The 20,151-nt window shown below is 39.7% G+C and overlaps 1 protein-coding gene across 1 annotated transcript in view; it reads right to left on the reverse strand.

The window, feature by feature from the left end:
• The window catches only part of LAMB1 (laminin subunit beta 1), a 1,172,470-nt gene that overhangs the window by 80,027 nt on the left and 1,072,292 nt on the right, over window positions 1-20,151 (reverse strand). The window contains exon 31 of the mRNA XM_044088561.1: window positions 2,680-2,856. Coding sequence (XP_043944496.1) covers window positions 2,680-2,856 — 177 coding nt within the window. The remainder of the gene's footprint in view (window positions 1-2,679; window positions 2,857-20,151) is intronic.

Below are 20,151 nucleotides of genomic sequence, written 5' to 3' on the forward strand. Positions count from 1 at the left end.
TGGAAATGAATTAAATGCTTTAGCCATGCATATCAAACTCTGTCCTGGTCATTCTTTTGAGTTTAAAGTACTGCAAATTGTTAAACAGAACTCAAGAGGAGGAGACTATATGCTATTACTTGAACAAATTGAATTATATTGGATATTTAAACTCAAGGCACATGTTCCACCGGGCCTGAATACTTATATAACACTTAGATCTCACCTTAAATTACGGAGATGAATTAAAACATACCTAGTCCCCCACCAAGTAATGACAGAAACAGTCAGTCAAATAACATCATATATTTCATATAATGCACTGTACATTTGCTCTTGTCTAATTAAGTCCCCCTTCCATATACTATGATAGAAATAGTCAGATATATAATATTTTACATTACACTTACTATATACTTGCCTTTGTCCAGTTAGGAATGCTTTACATTTTTCATTTCTGCATTGATTGACATTTTAGTAATTTATGCATTTTCATATATATTATGATTGTTATCCATATTTATCATGTCTATTTAATATTGACATTTATTTATATACAGCTAGATTTAGGTGCTAGATCTTAGGTTTTAATTTTGAGAAATCTTATGTCACTACACAGCATTGTTTATTAACTTAGGTATGTACATATATATACATAGAAATGTTGAAACATCAAGTGCAATATAGTTTTAAATTTTAAAGAATTTTATATTTCATATTTATTTTACATTTACATTTACTTATTCAATTGTTAAAATATATCCATCCATTTGTCAGTTTAGAAATGAATATTTTTATGGCATTTCCACTTAAAGGAATCCAGAATCACCAATTTTTATTGGTTAATTGATTTATTGCTTAATTAATTTATTGCCTGTGATTCTATTGATGATGATGTTGTTTTATATAAAAGGAATCAACAGTAATGTTTTAACTTATGGTCTGAGGAAGCGTATCTCTTGATACGCGAAAGCGCTTACCCAATAAAGCTGATTTTATACTCTACTTAGCCTGTTCGTGGTGAGTTCCAGGTTTTCTTCTTCTCCAACCCAGAATTAATGGACATGCTCCATCTCAGTAAATCTAAATCCCTTAGAGCCACACGCTCGAGGGACTTGAACCTCAGCACAGAAATAAATAGAACATGCTGGAGGGACAGATTCATAACCCAGAGGCTCCCTTCGCTCTGGAATAGAATTCCAATTCATGTTAGGCAGAGCACCTCACTGACTCTCTTCAAGAAGAATCTTGATGAGTGGATGGGGGATCGTAGGTTTGTCCCGGGGATTACTTCCGTGTCACTATTAGACAGAGGCACAGTAAACTAAACTTTAAAAAGGGCACAGTATACTCAAATCAAGGGGTGGCATAAGCCAAACACAATCGGTCTAGGCTTATAAATGCCCCAGGGCACATAGCCTAGTATGAACCTATGAACCTATGAGACATAAATTCACAAGTGGTGGCAGCTAGGGACTTTAAGCTCTTTTTACCTTCTACCCAAGGTACAGGGTTTGAGCCCGAGTACCTCTAGCCACCAGGTGTATTAAATTGGGGCATTTACACACACACACACACACACACACACACACACACACACACACACACACACACACACACACATGTTCTGAAATACTTCAGATACCCATTCACTAGAAGCAGTCCTTTCTGTTCACCCTGCTCAAGCCATCCCACTTGCAAGTGCAGCTAGAATAAATAAAACATGTTTCCTACTTCTCGAGTGCAGCCAGAATCCTTTCTGTTTACCCTGCTCACATCTCTGCATTACCCAGAACTTCCCGCTCGCAAGTGCAGCCAGAAGATAATAAAAAATGTTTCCTTCCCATTTGCAGATCCATTTGAACAGCCAGCCAGAAATGCGTGCACACATCCATTCAAAACAAACAGTGAATAGTGAGCACGTGAGCCCTTGAGCTCAATTCCTACAGGTTGGTAGCCCCGACACAGCTGACATTATCGTGGTCAGCTCAAAAAGTGAAAAAAAAATTAAAAAAAAAAGCTGGAAAAAATTCAGAAATGAAGGGGTGCCACTTGGGAACCGTGGCACCCCATTACTTGGACCCCAAAACTCATTAAAAACCGAGTAATTCAGTATGGTTGGGAGGTATGACTGCAGTTAAAACTTATCACTAGCTTTATTACTTTATAGAAACACTGGGAGGTGTACAACTGAGGTAGAGAAACAATGTCAGATCTACATCTGTTAGAATGTAAACTGTCAGGTAAACATAATGTAGGTCCAAGTCCCTGAAGTAGCTCTCAGAATGGTTTAACACAGTCCTGGCTCTACTGCACGAATGCAGTTGTGCAAGCCATATTTTACCATTAATGGGTGCTTTCACTTTTCCCCAGTGTTGCATGACTCTGGAGTTAGTGTATGTAAGAAAAGTGTGGGCTGAAGTTTCCCACACCAAGAAGTGCAGAGGGGCTTGGCCCCACTACAATAAAATCTGTTTTAGTAATTTTCCCCAAAATGTTCCACAAGTGTGCATTCAGGGAGTTTGTTTAAGGTGGTATGTTTGCCAGTGTAGTGTAACTTCAGGTTTTCCCAGTGCATCCCAACAACAACAACCAAAAAAGTGCAATAAAAGCAGTACATTTAATATGCATAACTGGTTCGGCAGGGTCAGTTTAAGTGAAAACAAAGAGGTTAATTAACATTGTTAAAAATAAGCATACCCTTGAAACTTCTTCTGCATCTTGGTTTGCTTTATCAACAGTTTTTTCTACCTCTGCAATGGAATCTGTATTATTAGCCATCTTCTGTTTCAGCTGAGAGACATCTTGTTCAAGCTGTGCAACTCTGTACATGGTATTGTTGAGGTTCTGTTCAGCAGTTGTGGTTTTAGATTCAATCTGCATGAGAAATGACTTTATGGTTACTGAAGTATCTTGTTTTTAACTTCATTTGTGTAATCACAAAAAATGAGATGTGACAAAAGACTGGCAACTATTTAATAAGCACAATTCAAATGCAACATGATTTGAAATAATTCAGATGGAATTTCAATGAAAAAATGGTGACAGAAAAAAATATGATATAAATATGAAAGCACCTACTGTAGGTGCTAACATTCAAGTCTACTGTGCAATCATCTACTTAACTGTCATTAAGTTTTCTCCAGAAATGTCCAGGAGGGACCACCTGACTTATACAGCTGTCACTTATAAAACAGGCGACACAAAGACAGTGAAACAGACATGATGTAATAATACATTTTATTGGACCAACATACAGTAGGTTTAGTAATTACTTTCAGGCTAGCACAACAGCTAACAACACAGAACTACACAGTTACAGCTGACATCTGAGAAGGAGTCTATTCTAGTTATATGATAAATGACTGATAATCAGCCCACACACTTGTAAAGGAACAGAGAAAGTACAGTTGTGTACACTTACCATAAATGTAGATGTTCGAGTGTATTCACTGTTGAAGTCATCACACTTGGGTTATCCTGCCAAGGGTAGCCCTCAGTCGGCCCGAATACCAGAGACTTAGTATTTCTGCGTCAGTTGCTGTCGCTTCAGGACTGACGTCAGGTTGACAGGAGTACAGGCAGCCGATGCCATTACATCAGTTTTTCTTGCCCCAAATGTCAGGAGCCCCCAAATAGGGAGCTAAGTTATGGTGGAAAAATCACCACCAGTAAAAAGTAAGTACCAGTAGTCCTGTAAGGAGTGAATAAGAAAAACAGAGAAGGAGAGAGAGAGAAAGAGAGACAAGGGGCCTGGAGGGTGGGAAACCAGGACTGCAACAGTGAATACACTCGAACATCTACATTTATGGTAAGTGTACACAACTGTACTATGTTCTTTGTGTTTCACTGTTGCAGTCATCACACACGGGTTGATTCCCAAAGCTGAAGAATGGGTGGAGGCAGTCAAGAAGAGCTGGGGCTGGCTAGTATACCCTGCAGGACTGCGATTGCAAAGACTGCCCTGGATTTGGAAAAGATAGGCAGGTGGTAATGCTTGGTGAAGGTGTGAACAGAACTCCAACTAGCAGCTCCCAGAATGTCCCTGGTAGGGACTCCTCTGAGAAAGGCTGTAGAGGTTGAAGTTGCCCTAGTGGAATGTGTTCTGACCCCCTGAGGGGGTGGTTTCCTATGGTGTTTGTAACAGAAATAGATGATGTGTGCTATCCATTTAGAGATGGTTTGTTTTGATATGGCCTTGCCCTCTGTCCCTGGTACAAAGCTGAGTAGTAACTGGTCAGATTTCCTGAAGGGCTTAGTCCTATCAAAGTAGAATCTGAGCTGTCTATGCACGTCTAAAGAGTGCAGGATCCTTTCCCCCCTTATTTTGAGGATTAGGGAAAAAGGTAGGCAAATGGATAGATTGGTTGAGAGCCACACTGGACACCACTTTAGGCATAAAAGTAGGGTTAGTTCTGAGGGAGACCCTGCCAGCATGAAAAATAATGAAGGGTTCCACAGCCATAAGTGCTTGTAGCTCTTCTAGCTGAAGTGATGGCCAGAAGCAAGGCTGTTTTCCAAGAAAGGAATTTTAACTCTGCTGATGCTGCAGTCTCAAGGGGGGGGGGGGGTAGCGTGAGCTTTTCCAACATAAAATTAAGGTCCCAAGCAGGGATGGGGGCTCTTCTTGGTGGCCTTAAGTTGTTAGCCCCTCTCAGGAACTGCTTGATGAGAGGGTGAGAGAAGAGAGGTGGCTCAGTGCTGTAATGAGCAGAGATGGCAAAGGCATGGATCTTAATGGAAGAGAAGGATATGCCTCTGTGGAGTAGGTCTTCTAGGTAATCCAGTATGAGAGGTAAGGGGGCTGTGCTGGATCCACTCCTTTAGTCTGGATCCAGGAACAATACCTTTTCCACTTATCAGAATAGGATTTCCTTGTACTGGGTCTTCTGGCTTCACGAATGACATCCAGCACCTGCTTGCTTAGGCTAGCCACTGGAGGAGAAGTCAAGGAATAAGCCAGGCTGCAAGGTTCAGGGTTTGCAATTGTAGATGCAAGACCTGTCCCTCCTGCTGAGTGAGGAGGGTTGGGATCTGAGGTAGGTGCCATGGTGGCACCGGTGATAGACTGCACAGTAGTGGGTATCAGTGTTGGCGTGGCCAGTCTGGGGCAATCCGCATTGTCCTTGGTCTTTCCTGCCTTATCTTGAGTAGTACTCTTGTAAGAAGAGGCAGAGGGGGAAATGCATAGATTGAGAGGTTTGCCCACTGGAAGGATAGGGCATCCACTTTTCAGTCCTTGCTGTGAGGTACCCTGGTGCAGAATTTGCTGAGCTGGTGATTGTAGGTAGTGGCAAAAAGGTTCACCTTCAGGGTACCCCATGTCTGGGTTAGAAGGCTGAAGGTGCTGTGGTCTAATTGCCACTTGTTTGGGTCTAGAAGATTTCTGCTTAAGCTGTCTGCCAGAGAGTTTTGTTTGCCTGGCAGGAATTGAGCTTGCAGGTGAATATGCATAGCTGAGGCCGTGTTCCACAGGGTCATGGCTAGCCTGCAGAGTAGGTTCCCCCCTGCTTGTTGATGTAACACATCACTGTGGTGTTGTCGGTTTTTATTAGAAGGGGCCCCGGTGAGAATAGGGATCTGAAAGACGTCAGCGTGCTGAACAGCTAGCATCTCTTTTTGATTGAAGTGCAGATAAATTTGGTTTGGGTTCCAGTGGCCCTGAATGCAACTGCCATCCAGATGTGCACCCCAAGCATAGTCTGATGCATCTGTGGTTAGGGTCTGGTCGGCATGGGGTTGTGTAAAGGGAAGTCCCTTGTTGTGGTTGCATGCTGCTGACCACCAAAGAAACTCTGTCCTGAGACAAAGTATTATAGTTATGATAGTTTCCAGGTCCTGAGAATGTTGGCACCAAAGACATTTTAAGTACCATTGAAGTTTCCTCATATGCAGTCTGGCATATGGAATTAGTAGAATGTAGGAGGCCATGAACCCTAGAGCCTGCAGAATTTTCCTTGCAGATAGCTGGGTTCTGGTGGCCATTTGAGTGAAGTAGCCTGTCAGATAGGCTTGTTTTTCTGGAGTAAGGAATGCCATCTGGGATGCTGTGTTCAAGCTTACTCCCAGGAATACAATTTTTTGACTGGGGACTAGTTTTGATTTATTTTCATTGATAGTGTACCCCAGGGAGGTTAGAAGGTCCTTTACAAGTGTCAGGTGCTGCAACAGCTTTTCCTGACTGCCTGCCTGAATCAGGCAATGATCCAAGTAAGGGTATATTTGAATTTTTCTCTGTCTGCAATAGGCAATGGCTGGAGCCAGGCATTTTGTGAAAACTCTGGGAGCAGTGGATAAGCCAAAGGGAAGTGCAGAGAACTGATAATGCATAGATCCTACCCTGAAATGAAGACATTTCCTGCGGGAGTCCCTGATAGGGATGTACAGATAGGCTTCCTTTAGGTCTAGGGTGGCTAACCATGCATCTTTAGACAGCATAGGGAGAAGCTGCTGTAGGGTGAGCATTTTGAATTTTGGTACCACCAGGAAGGTGTTTAGAATGGATAGATCTAAGACTGGGCACCAGGTGCTCTCTTTTCTGGGTACCAGGAAAAGTCTGGAATAAAAACCTTGGCCTATCTGTTCTGCAGAAACAGGCTGAATTGCCCTTATGGAGAGCAGGGTCTGAACCTGGTTTTGTGCCTCTGCCCACTGGTTTGGTGGAAGGTCTGGGAACCCTTTTGGGGTTGACAGCGTGTGGAAATAAAATTTGTACCCCTGGGATACTATGTTAAAGACCCATCGATCACTGGTGATGGAGGTCCAGTTTTTTGTATGGTGGGTAAGTTTTCCTCCTAGGGGCACCAGCAATTGGGCAGAGGTGAGGAGTGGAGTTGAGAAGTCATTGTGAATTCTTTCCGTAAGGGGGTGGCTTAGCACTCCCTGTTTTAGAAGTGGAGGCACTCCACTGATTAGATCTCTGCATACCCTGAGACTGTAACCTAGGGTGTCTGTTTTCCCTGGGTCTAGATTGAGATGGCCTTGAGGGGGCTTGAAAGGACCAATGTTTCGATGGGCAATGTCTACTGAATATTGGAGGCTGCACTTGCAAAAAATCTTTGACTGTCAGCATAGACTTAGCCTTTTCTTCCATCTTTTTTAAAACCTCTTCTGCTTTGGTGCCAAACAGATTGTCCTTGTTCAAAGGAGCGTCCAGTAATTTTGATTTGACATAATCTGGCAAGGTCTGCTCCTTAAGCCAAGCATGCCTTCTAAGTGTAGAACCTGTGACTGCTGCCCTGCAAGATGCTTCTAGGGCATCAAACCCACATTGCAGGATATGCTTGCTGACTTGGCTCGCAGAATGCATAAGCTCCTGTAATTCTTTATTTTCTGCATGTAATTCTTTATTTTCTGCACAGTCAGGAAAGGTAGATAATTTTTGCTTAATAAGTTCCATAGTATGTTGCTGGTATTTCATCATGTGGAACTGACAATTCAATGCTCTAATGGTGAGAGTTGCAGAGGTGCATACTTTTTTACCCCATCTGTCTAAAGCTCGGGAATGGTGGGATTCCTAGCTGTAGTTGCTTTTATTCCTTTGGGTCCTTAGGAGATGATCTCTGGGTCAGCAGTAGGATTTTTGAAAAGAAATTTGTTAGAGTCAGGGATTCTATAGTACCTGTCTGGTTTCCTTGGAGCAGGGGGTAAAGTATCAGGAGTTAGACTGGATTCCATAAAGACATCATCCACAACATCCAGAACAGGAGGGATAGCTAAGGGTCTGTGCTGTGGTAAATCTAAAAATTCCCTGAGTCTCTTTTTGGACTGAGGATAATCCTGGCATTCCCAGTGGAAATGCTCTCTCTAAGTATGTAGAGTTTCACCAAAAGAAAAATCCACTGGAGGGGAAGCAGAAGGAATGAATTCCTTTGCATCTGAATCCTCATAGGCAGTTAAGGGCATGTCTTCATATTCAGAAACCTCAGAGTCATCGGACTCTTGGTCAGTTAAAGCTGCTGGAGACAAGTCTCTTTTTCTTTTAGCAGGGGAAGGCTGGCTTCCCCTAATCAGCATGATCAGGTCTTCTGCCATTTTAAGCATTTGAGATTGTGGCAAGGAAGCAGGCGCTTGAGTTTGGGTTGTCGTTTGTTTAGGTGTAGCTCGTGCTCTTGGCCTTAGAAACTCTGTAGTTTTAGAAAGAACTGAAGACACGAAAGAAGTCGTCGGCTTGTGTTGAATATCGGTAATGCGAAGAACTTTCTCAGAAGTCGTACCTGCACAGCGGCTCCGGACCCATCCAAGGTAGAGGCATCCGCAGGTTCCATAGTCAAAGAAGAGTCTCGCGGCATACTGGACCCTGAACGGGTCTTGGTAGCGGTCTGCTAATCCATCGAAGTGGGCATCAGGGGCTACAAAAGCGCCTCACTGAGTACCGGTGAAATGGCGACTAGCTTAACGAAAGCGTCGTTGGCAGTTTTGGACATGTGCAGTCTGTCTCTGTCTTTATCAGTACGTTTTTTCGGAAGATCGGTAGTTGGATGGCTTACTGAATCCATTTTGGAATACAGAGATGGAGAAAGAAAATATTTAGCTACAATAAGGGCCCGATGATGAATAGTTCGGGCGTTGAACAAAGCACAAAACCGACAGTGAAGTACATCGTGGTCTGGGCCTAAACAGGTGATGCAGTAAGAATGGAAATCTCGGTGTGGTATTTGCTTTCCACAGGCAAGACAATTGTTAACTTTTTCTGACAATGGTTAGAGCAAGAAAAAAGGATCCCCAATGGGATACTTGGCTTTAGAAGACTACAGGAAGATTCAATTTTGGAAACGAAAACTCAGGTAGTGGCCGACCAGCACTCATATGAACTGCTTCTGCTTCGGGCTCCTCGGCAAAAAAGACTGGTGTAATGGCGTCATCTGACTGTTTTTATACCCCTGATGACCTAAGTCCTGAAGTGACAGCAGCCGATGCAGAAATACTAAGTCTCTGGTATTCGGGCCGACTGAGGGCTACCCCTGGCAGGATAACCCAAGTGTGATGACTGCAAAGGTAAAACATGAAGAACATCTGTATTATTTCACCTTGTTGAAATTTAAGACCCACATACGGTCTCACACACACAGTCTTCTTTCTCTCTCTCTCTGTCTCTCACACACATGCATACATGCACACACACACACACACACACACACACACACACACACATACACACACATACACACACACACACACACACACACACACACACACACACACACACACACACACACACACAGTCTGAGGTATAGTTGTGATACTATGCATCCGAACTGCAGACGTTTTTTCCACACTGGTACTTTTCAACTGTCTTTTCTTAGCCAATAAGAAAGAAGTGATATACTTTCCTTTCTAGGCACAACTGAATATTTAAGCATTGTAACTAACATCATTTACTTAATAACTCATGATGAAGGCCTCATGCTAGCCTGAAAACTCGGGTAACTGCAAAACCTGTGTTCGTCCAATAAAAAGGTATTAGGTCACATCTGTGTTCGAGCATCTTTGTAGTATACACTGGTGGACCCACATGACATTTCATAATTTCTATAAATGAGGTGATCAAATGCAACTTTTCTTTTTCTGATCAATATGGAAACCCTGCTTAGCCTCTCAAAAATACAACGTGATTACTTGTGCATATTAACTTCCTTTGAAACGTTGGTAGGAAAATGTCATATAAGAGAATATAAAGCAATCACAGATCAAGGCAGAAAGAAAAAGTTGGCTGTAGTATGACATTTCCACTGAAAGCTGGCCTGATCAATGCCAGTCTTTCCTCTGAAGGACATGAACCAGCAATGATAGGAAGGGCAAGGGGCTGGTATCAGACAGACACCTACAGAGATGCAGAGGATAAAATTTAAAAGAGGGCTAGGGAATGTGGATACTCCTGACAGAATACATACTATACCAGTGGCTGTACTGCCTTCCTCTCTCTTGGTCAAAGAAATTATATACTCAAGACTTTGGAGGGAGTTGGGGAAAAACATCAGAATATAAGGAACAAAGGTGGCAGCTGCTACTGAATGCAACTCAACCTCCTGGCATTAATGATGCCATCCCTACTGCCAGTGTTTTGAAGCTGAGGATAACAAGGTTATAACATGTAGCTAGCCAGTGCATGCATGCTTAATATGATTTTATAGCCACATTACCTTAAAGGGGACTGATCTTGTCTGATTATGGAAGATAAGCAGGGTTGTACCTGGGTACTATTTGGATGACAGATCATCTGGGAATTCCAGGTTATTATATAGTTGCAAGAAATTTTGTTTACATACATATACTTTCTCATTACTATATAATCTTTAATTATTATACTTCAGTCTTATATCATTTATAGGACTTTTTTACATCTATTTATTTATTTTTCACCACTACTTATGCTTACATGCGAGCAGGTATGCACATATTCTGTTAGAAGTCTTTTTTAAGTTCATACTTGCCTTCAAGGAAGAGGGGTCAACTGTTCACACTAAAGGGGACGGTGTATTTAATGAATGGTGCTTGGATTTGTACACACTAAAGGGGACGGTGTATTTAATGAATGGTGCTTGGATTTGTACACACTAAAGGGGACGGTGTATTTAATGAATGGTGCTTGGATTTGTACACACTAAAGGGGACGGTGTATTTAATGAATGGTGCTTGGATTTGTACACACTAAAGGGGACGGTGTATTTAATGAATGGTGCTTGGATTTGTACACACTAAAGGGGACGGTGTATTTAATGAACGGTCTGATAAGGAAAGAGAACAGCAGTAGATCTTAAAGCTACTCCATTGGAAATAAACTGGGACAGACAAGAGGACTTCCTGGTGGAAACATGATGACTGAATGAGAGACAGAGTTGTCCACATAAGTACTCAGGTCTGTTATGACAATATCTATTTGAAGAAGAGCTTCACACTTTTTAAACACTTTTATTAACTACACACACACTGAACAATGACATGGGCACACATTCAGGCACTGAAAAGAAACAAAATACCATTTAACATTCTTCATTAACTTCATGCATTATACATACGTCTTCCTTTTTAACAATTATCATTCACTCCAACATTACATGAATTGCTTAACTCCTGCTTTTCTTAAGTTTCACTCCTTCTCCTGAATATTACTTTATATGTATTGTTCTCACAAATCCTGGCTGTCTTAACTCTCCACTAATAAACAGCCCCACAAATACCAGAACCAGGAATCTAAACTTTCATCAGTAAATAAATAATACATGGGGATGAGAGGTTCATTACACCTTCCCCACCTCTGGAATAGCCCCACACTATAAATCAAGCAGTGTATTACATTAACTTCCTTCAAAAGGGAACTGGAGGACTGGATGAGTATTCACAAATTCACCCCTGGCTTGACTGGCCAAAGCCTCCTTGAAAAAGGAGGTGCAGTCTACGAGCGAGTTTTGACAAGATAAATGGTCACAATACTCAGTTGTCTTGTACTTCCTAAAATTCCTAAGATAAGGTAATGTCTGAGTGTGTGCTGTGCGTGATGTGGTGTTGCTGATGCTTACTGACAGTGAGCTGAATCGAGAGGTTTACCTCAATATTTCTTAAATATTTGCGCTCCCTCAGGTTGTACTATTAACTGGAAGAAGCATAGAACAGTAACTAAGCATACGGCAGTTGCTACACTGATTTAAATCACTTAATTCAATCAGACTGGTCACAAGTGGGGAGGGGGGGCTGACTGTTGAGTTATGCTTCAGAAAATGAAGGAACGCAGACGGTAGTAGTACTCAGAGGTTGAAGGGAAACTACTACAGAAGACCCTGAAAATCTACGGACAACTTACTTAGGCTGATACTCTGAAGTTAGGTTAGATGGCTAATCAAACAGTGTAAAGACAGAATTAGGTTTGCCAAGAATGATTAATAGTGGTGATTCACCTACTAACATTGCTAGTCTCAACATACTCACCACTAAGAATCAATGTCCCTCTGCCTCTTCTCTCACTAGCAGCAAAGCAGTAGAATTAATTCAAAGTTGACTTCTGTCAAGCAGGTGACAGGATGTTTGGTGATCAGTAGTCTCATTCTAAACACTGAATGGGTCTGTCAGCTTGCTGTAGGCTTCTCCTGGTAGATGCCTTGAATAGCACACACAACAGCTCAGTACAAAACAGCTAAGCTACACAACTGTCCAAAACTAGACCAGTCAGGGAAGTCCCATAAAAAGTGTCAAATCAGAGGCCTGAACTAATGCCCCCATGCCACTTCTCTTACCAGGAGCACAACAGTAGCATTAATCCCAAGATGGCTTCTTGAAAAGCAGTTTTTAGGCCTTTTGGAGATTGTTAGTCTCTAGGAAGGCTAGAAAATAATGCTCCTGTAATCATACTCTCATCAGGGGTAAAAAAAAACAATCACTAATACCCAGCTGATTTCTGAAAAGTGGTTTCTAAGCTACCAGTGATTGGCAGTCTTGCTCAGATGACTCTGATTTTAAAAGTAGAATGGAAGAAAATAAATTATAGGTATTGCAACATGCACCAAACAGTAGCAAGATATGAAAGACAGGACAACTGAAGTCTTCTTAACAGTCTAAAAAACATGAATGCTACAATTATGCTCTGAATATATGTTGACAAAATGTTGGTTGAAAGATTAATTAAAACGTTTAAGGAAAAAGATGTTGGGGAAGGGACATATGCCCTAGGCCCTGGAATCAGGCCTACAAGGAAAGGAGTAAGAGGCTCTGTAATTTAACTTTTTCCCACACAGTATTTAAAAAAAAAAGATACTTCCAGGTCAGGACCCATAGTCTCCTGCATAAAAATAGTAGGCATACCTAAAATTAGAGAGTGGTCTCTAGTACTACGGGCCTCAGTTGTCCTTCTTCAGAAATTCTGAAATAATCATTCATCTGTGATCCAGCAAGCAAATCTGTTGAGGCCTGCAAAGATTTTCATACTGTTATCCAGCTGTCAGCCTCCAAAGGGCCATAAATAGCTGGGACTATAAAGGAAGGACATGCTGGGACAGCCAGGTGCTGATAAGGAAGCACCTTTCCAGGCTCAAGCTTTTAGGTCCTCATGGGAATCATCGGGTCTCTAAGATCTCAAACTCTGCCTGCATATTTCGTAATTGATTTCGTGGGTACATACGTTTTATGTTGGTACAAAAGAATGGTTATTCATAAAATTAATAGATGTCCTTTGCTCAGAAGGAGATATGGACACCTCTTGGAAAAAGCCAGAAGCTTTTTATGCCCTAAGGAGGCCTTGAGGTTTTGAAGCTTATACAGTAGTATTTTCTGTTAAACAAAGCACATGGTTCACTTTAGTCATTGGAAGGTTCTCACAAGAGAGAATAAATGGAGAAGGTGAACATCCTTTGGTGGTGTCTGCTGGTCCATGACATGCTTTTTGGCAATCTTTTCCAGGAACACCAGTGGCCTTGAAAAGGTCTGCAAAACCACAGGCAAAAAAGATCACCTCATTCCATAGGTTCAATGGTTCATAGGAGATTACTAGGCTAGTGGCCCTAGAGCCTTTATAAGCCTAGCATTCCTTCTCCAAAACACTTTTCTGCATGCATAGTTCCCAAAACTTTCATTTTTTTCTATGTAATTTACTTCTACACGTTTCTAAAGATCCCACTTCCTGTTCTTTCATCTCTGCTATAGTATTTACTACATTAAGTATAGTTAGTTTTGATTATGATATCCATTTTCTAATAAATGCTTTTTTGGCAGCCACCAGAATTAAACCTAACAAGGCCTTACAATGTCTAGGCAATTCATATCCTGTATGACAGATCAAAAAAATAATTTCTTTAGTTACATTCATTTGTTCATTTGCTTACCCAGTAATGCCGACAGAGTGCTTTGTAAGGAATTTTTAAAGTCTGCCAACTCATTACACTTCCAAAACATACATTCCTAGTTACTTCTTTCATCCCCATTGCACCTCTAACATTCGCCATCTACCTGTGGAAAATTTCTTTGGAGTCTGCTTGGGGTACAAAAGTGTCTATGCAAACACCCTAAATCTAGATTTTGTTGCATATGTGGGAGTGATACATATGTCCTCAAATTGTTTGTGAATTGCACATTTAATTTGTCTTCTCAATCTTTTCTGAGCCCTTCTGATTGATTCTTATAGTTATCATGCAATATTTTATATGCCCTATGAATTATTCTTTTTTTAACAGCAGCTTCTGCTCTAGATTCAGTTAAAAAAAATCCATCATTGTAGGTTTTTCATTAAGGATTACTGGGTCTATATTAAATCAGCGAACGCTTAAAAAAGTGAATGCTGATTTATTGACCCCATGTAAGTGAAAGCTTACAATCCCGAATACTTAAAACAGCGATTTTTTCCCAGGGGAAAAAAAAAACTGCTGTTCCAAAAAAGAAAAAGAAAAAACTTTAAAACATTACATAAACTGTGGGGCTTTGCCCCACCCACCCCCCCCGGACGTGGAGGACTGTGCCTCCCAAACCCCCATACTTAAATATACCAACTCCAAGATCACACTACAGTGATGAAAACAGCAAAATAACGAAGGCAGCCAAGCGATTTCTTTCCCAGGGAAAGAATTCGCTTAGATGCCGTTTTGTTATTTTGCTGTTTCGTGCTTTCAAGTTTGATCAAGATGCATTCAAAAGAATGCATCTTCGATCATATAACAGGGAAATGGATTACCCTATCCCTTTCTCTTTGTCTACACTCTTGATATCTGTCCCCGATAGGTAAGACAATCACTAACATGCAAACCAAATGTCGTTTTGACCTTTTCCCATTCCTTTACCTTTCCTTCTCTGGTTATTTATTCCTAATACCTTAGTTCCTTTTCCATATTCCTCCAGTAAATTCCAGACACTCTTGTCTACTCTCAGTACCCCTAATTGCAGTCATCCCTATTGCCAGAATCTGTTTTCTCCATTCCCATGTTGGCTTAGTTTTTACTATACTTTCTGCTACTTTATGAATATAATACTCTCTATGGCTGTTGTTATTCTCCCCAAGGATTTGCATCCAAAATCCCACTCTCTCTCTATTTCTTGAACTTCCCTCTTGCTTCATTATTATTCCTTTCCAATTTAAATTATAACATTCTGCTTGTGTTATGTATAACAGTCTTAACTGTATAGCTCTAAATATCTCTTCAAATCAGGTAATCCTAAGCTTCCTTGTTCTGTTGGGAATATCTACTTATAGAGAAAAAACAGTAGCCAGCAACTGTGAGCTGTATGAACTAATATAATTAGTTACAAAATGAAAAACCACAAAAATAGCAGACCGGTTTCGGCTATGGTGTTAACCTAGCCTTCATCAGTGTAAATATTCACAACATTTTGAGGTTCTTTATATACATTGACATAATTAGTCACAAACTTTCATTGGTGAGCTCATGAATATTCATCAGTATACAAAGTCATAATTATTCATTAAGACCAGGCTGGAAAAGTCCACCTAATTTTACAATCCATTTCTTTTCTTTTGTATTCAGTTTACTGTGCCACCCAGATTTGTTAGATATCTCCAATTATTTTATCTATGATGGTAAAATGAAATCTGGCTGTGGTATGTTTAAGAGTGTGTTTATACAAAGCATTGCTCATCCGTTTGCATTTTACGTCACTTAGATGTTCTGAAATACGTAACTTTAGAGGCCTGGATGTTTGTCCTATATAAAATGCATGACAACTGCAAGAGGCCATATAAATGATCCAATCCGTGCTGCAATTTGCAAAAACCTGATGTCATATATCATACTGCTATTACTACTGGAGAAATGTTTTGTTTTAAGCACATCTTTACAATGGCTGCAATGACCACATGGCATGCAACCCACCAATTATTCTCCAGAAATAAGGGTTTGAGTAATATTTGGTTTATTGGAATCATGGTGATGTTTGTAATGACTAAAACGAGATCCAAGATTTTTCCCCTTTCTAAATGAAAACAAACAAGTTTCAGATAAATACTGTGACAAAACATTATCTGCTAGAAGAATGTTCCAATGTCGCCTGATGGCATCAGTGACTCTGTTTGTATTTCTACCATATGTAGTAATAAATCGTAAATTATTTTTATTTATACTTGAGAAGGTCTTCTCTATCCAGATTTGTAGCATGATTACTTGCTGTGTGTACATAACCCATCCTGTAGCCCCTTTCTTCAAACCTGTTCAACAAATCCTTACTGAAATCCTTGAAAGTATTTTCCTCTGAACAAATACGTCTTATCCTAATGAATTGAGACTTGGGGATATTTTTTGTAATATGTGCTGGATGAAAGCTGGATGCGTGGAGTAAGGTGTTATATTCTGGATATTTTCTGAATACTTCTGTATAAAGGGTATTATCCTTATTCCTAATTACCAGCACATCCAAATATGTGATCTTGTGCTGGTCATAATTGATGGTAAAATGTAAACCCCATTTGTTCTCATTGAGGTATTCAACAAATTCCATCAAGTATTCTGCATCAGACCTCCACACCATCCAGCAATCATCCAGATATCTATGCCAAATATCAATTTCCATTAGATATATGTTGTGTGTAACATCATAGATAATTTGTTCTTCTATGTATGCCATATATAGATCTGCATATATGGGGGCAAATGATGCGCCCATTGCAGTACCCCGTATTTGAAGATAACATTGTTTTCCATAGAACACATTTTTGGTGTGAACATGTTCAGTTAAACATATAAGAAACGTGTTGAAACCAGGTTTGTATAATTCTGATTTATACAGCCAATATTCTATAGCATCAAGCCCTGCCCAATGTGGTATGTTAGTATATAATGCACTAACATCCAAGGTGCATAACAACCAATGATCTTCAATTTGCATCTCACTTATAATGCCTAAAAATTCTGTGGTATCCTGAATTCTAGATCTTACTCATCTCAATAGTGGTTTGAGATGTTTGGTTAGAAACTCAGAAAGTGGTTCAGTGAGAGAAACATTCCCTGCCACAATCGGCCTACCTGGGGGATGCAAATGGTCTTTATGAATTTTGGGCAGAAAATAGATATATTGGCTATTAGGATCAGATATAGTAAGATTACTTTTTGTATTCGGAGTGATGATGTCATTTTCAACTGCCGAATCCAAAAATGTATCTATTTGTTGTTTAAACATAAGTGTTGGATCAAGAGGCATTTTAGTATAATATCTGGCATCTTCCAACTGTCTGTGCGCCTCAGCATCATATTGGGTCCAATTCATAACTACCACAGCACCACCTTTGTCTGCAGAAATAATAACCAGATTTTTATTACTAATAAGTTCCTGTAAAGCTGACATGTCTGTCTTTGAGAGATTATTAGATTTAGGGTGTGTCATACCCAAAGTAAAGTGTAGATCTTTGAGAACACTATTTTGGAAGAGACTCACACAAGGATGCAAGGGTGGGGCTAGCAACTGTGAGCTGTATGAACTAATATAATTAGTTACAAAATGAAAAACCACAAAAATAACAGACCGGTTTTGGCTATGGTGTTAACCTAGCCTTCATCAGTGTAAATATTCACAACATTTTGAGGTTCTTTATATACACTGACATAATTAGTCAGAAACTTTCATTGGTGAGCTCATGAATATTCATCAGTATACAAAGTCATAAATATTCATTAAGACCAGGCTGGAAAAGTCCACCTAATTTTACAATCCATTTCTTCTCTTTTGTATTCAGTTTGCTGTGCCAACCAGATTTGTTAGATCTAGCTCCAATTATTTTATCTATGATGGTAAAATGAAATCTGGCTGTGGCATGTTTAAGAGTGTGTTTACACAAAGCATTGCTCATCCGTTTGCATTTTACGTCACTTAGATGTTCTGAAATACGTAACTTTAGAGGCCTGGATGTTTGTCCTATATAAAATGCATGACAACTGCAAGAGGCCATATAAATGATCCAATCCGTGCTGCAATTTGCAAAAACCTGATGTCATATATCATACTGCTATTACTACTGGAGAAATGTTTTGTTTTAAGCACATCTTTACAATGGCTGCAATGACCACATGGCATGCAGCCCACCAATTGCTCTCCAGAAATAAGGGTTTAAGTCATATTCGGTTTATTGGAATCATGGTGATGTTTGTAATGACTAAAATGAGATCCAAGATTTTTCCCCTTTCTAAATGAAAACAAACAAATTTCGGATAAATAATGTGACAAAACATTATCCGCTAGAAGAATGTTCCAATGTCGCCTGATGGCATCAGTGACTCTGTTTGTATTTCTACCATATGTAGTAATAAATCGTAAATTGTTATTTTTATTATGTGATTTTTGTTTATACTTGAGAAGGTCTTCTCTATCCAGGTTTGCAGCATGATTACTTGCTGTGTGTACATATACTGATTTATCAGGGGGGGATTCCTCTTCTGGTACAGATCTGGACATACAGCAAACCTCAGATTCCCCCAACCCCAAACGTAATAACAGTGTGGCCCCTTTAGGCCTTACAAGAGGGGAGGCAGGAAACATCGAAAAAATAAGAAGTTTGGAGGGTCTAATGGAACTGTTGACAAACAAATAAACAAACATGCTAGAACAAATGTACTAAATATTTCTGATGTAACATTATTTGACTCACAAACTGCTTTGTTAAATAAAGGTCTTTCTTTTATACCCGTTTTTTTTTGTTCCTGAAGATACATTTGCACATGATGTAACAGCATTTTGTAGATTGTTAAATTTAAAATTGTATTTTCATGATACAAAACAGGAAGATGTTGCTGTTGACAATTTCAAATACCACAAATCCACCTTTGCCCCACCCATGCATCCTTGTGTGAGTCTCTTCCAAAATAGTGTTCTCAAAGATCTACACTTAAATTTGGGTATGAGTCACCCTAAATCTAATAGTCTCTCAAAGACAGACATGTCAACTTTACAGGAACTTATTAATAATAAAAATCTGGTTATTATTTCTGCAGACAAAGGTGGTGCTGTGGTAGTTATGAATTGGACCCAACCTTAGGTAATCTGAGGGCCTCATTAAAAAAAAAAGTTTTATCTGAAGGCTGCATCTATAATAACACATACAGTACATATATTGAAATTGCTTGGACAGTCTTATGGCGTTAGTTAAGCTTAACAAGCACTTCAAAAATTTCATAAGAAAGAAAAGTCATGGTGCTTATAAAAGATTTTTATTGAAACAGTAGACAAAATGCAGTAATTTTTAAATAACAAATGTCTTTCCATTAAGGGCCAGTTTTCTAGCTGTAGTAAAATATTAAACCTGCTGGCATTTAACCCTTATAACTCAGTTGTTAGCAGTGTCAGTGTTTCCTTCTGCATACTCACTCTTCTTGGCAGCATCTGGCTCAGTGCTTAAGAAATTCTTCACATGCCTGAACCACTGGAACTCGTTAGGTTCAAATGCACAAAAAACGAGTCCTTTTTAGAAATTGAATGTCTGTCCTGGAGTGCTTATCACACCTTTGTTTGAAGTTATGACCAAATCCTGTCTGCACTTGTGACGAGCATAACCTCTCAACTTCTTCACTTTAGTGAGAGCTCTGCGGTAGTTCGGCTTCATTTACTAAAGCAGATATATCAATGTCATGCTTGTAGTTGCCAATCGCAGTAAAGTTGCAAGAGAATTATCTGTCAATGAACATCTGTACTTTGATTTAATGAATTTCAGTGTTGAAATAATGCTTTTGCAAAGATATGTACTCCTGAGCATTGAGCACATCTTGAATCCAAACTTCATCAATTTCGGGTACCTCTCTATCGGTAGTAATTTTAAAAACCGTTCTCCTTTTTCACTTCTGTTAGTATAAAAAGGGTCTGATTGCAAATTACACAATTCCAGCTGAAGGTCAGATCTTATATTTTCAGTGGTGACAGTCATGGGTCAGTAAAAATGAAAATATCTTCTTCAATCTCCTTAAAATCACCAAATCGATTCTCAAAATCTTCAATGATCATGTCAATATACTTCACATGAGCTGAAAATGATATTTCCTCAAAATTCTTCATTTCTTCAAAATGTTCTTTGCAATTTGGAGAAAATAAAAATATTATTAGCCAATGTTGATTTAAAAAGCTTCAATTTACTTTTAAAGCCATTCAAATGATCATATAAGTTGGCAATATTATATTGTTTGCCCTGCAGTTTTAAGTTCAGCTCATTCAAATGGTTGGTCATATCTGTTATAAATGCAAGATCTGATAAAAATATGGGAT

This window comes from Protopterus annectens, chromosome 11.part0, assembly GCF_019279795.1.
Source record: "Protopterus annectens isolate FY-2018-M chromosome 11.part0, PAN1.0, whole genome shotgun sequence".
Taxonomy (NCBI): Eukaryota; Metazoa; Chordata; order Ceratodontiformes; family Protopteridae; genus Protopterus; species Protopterus annectens.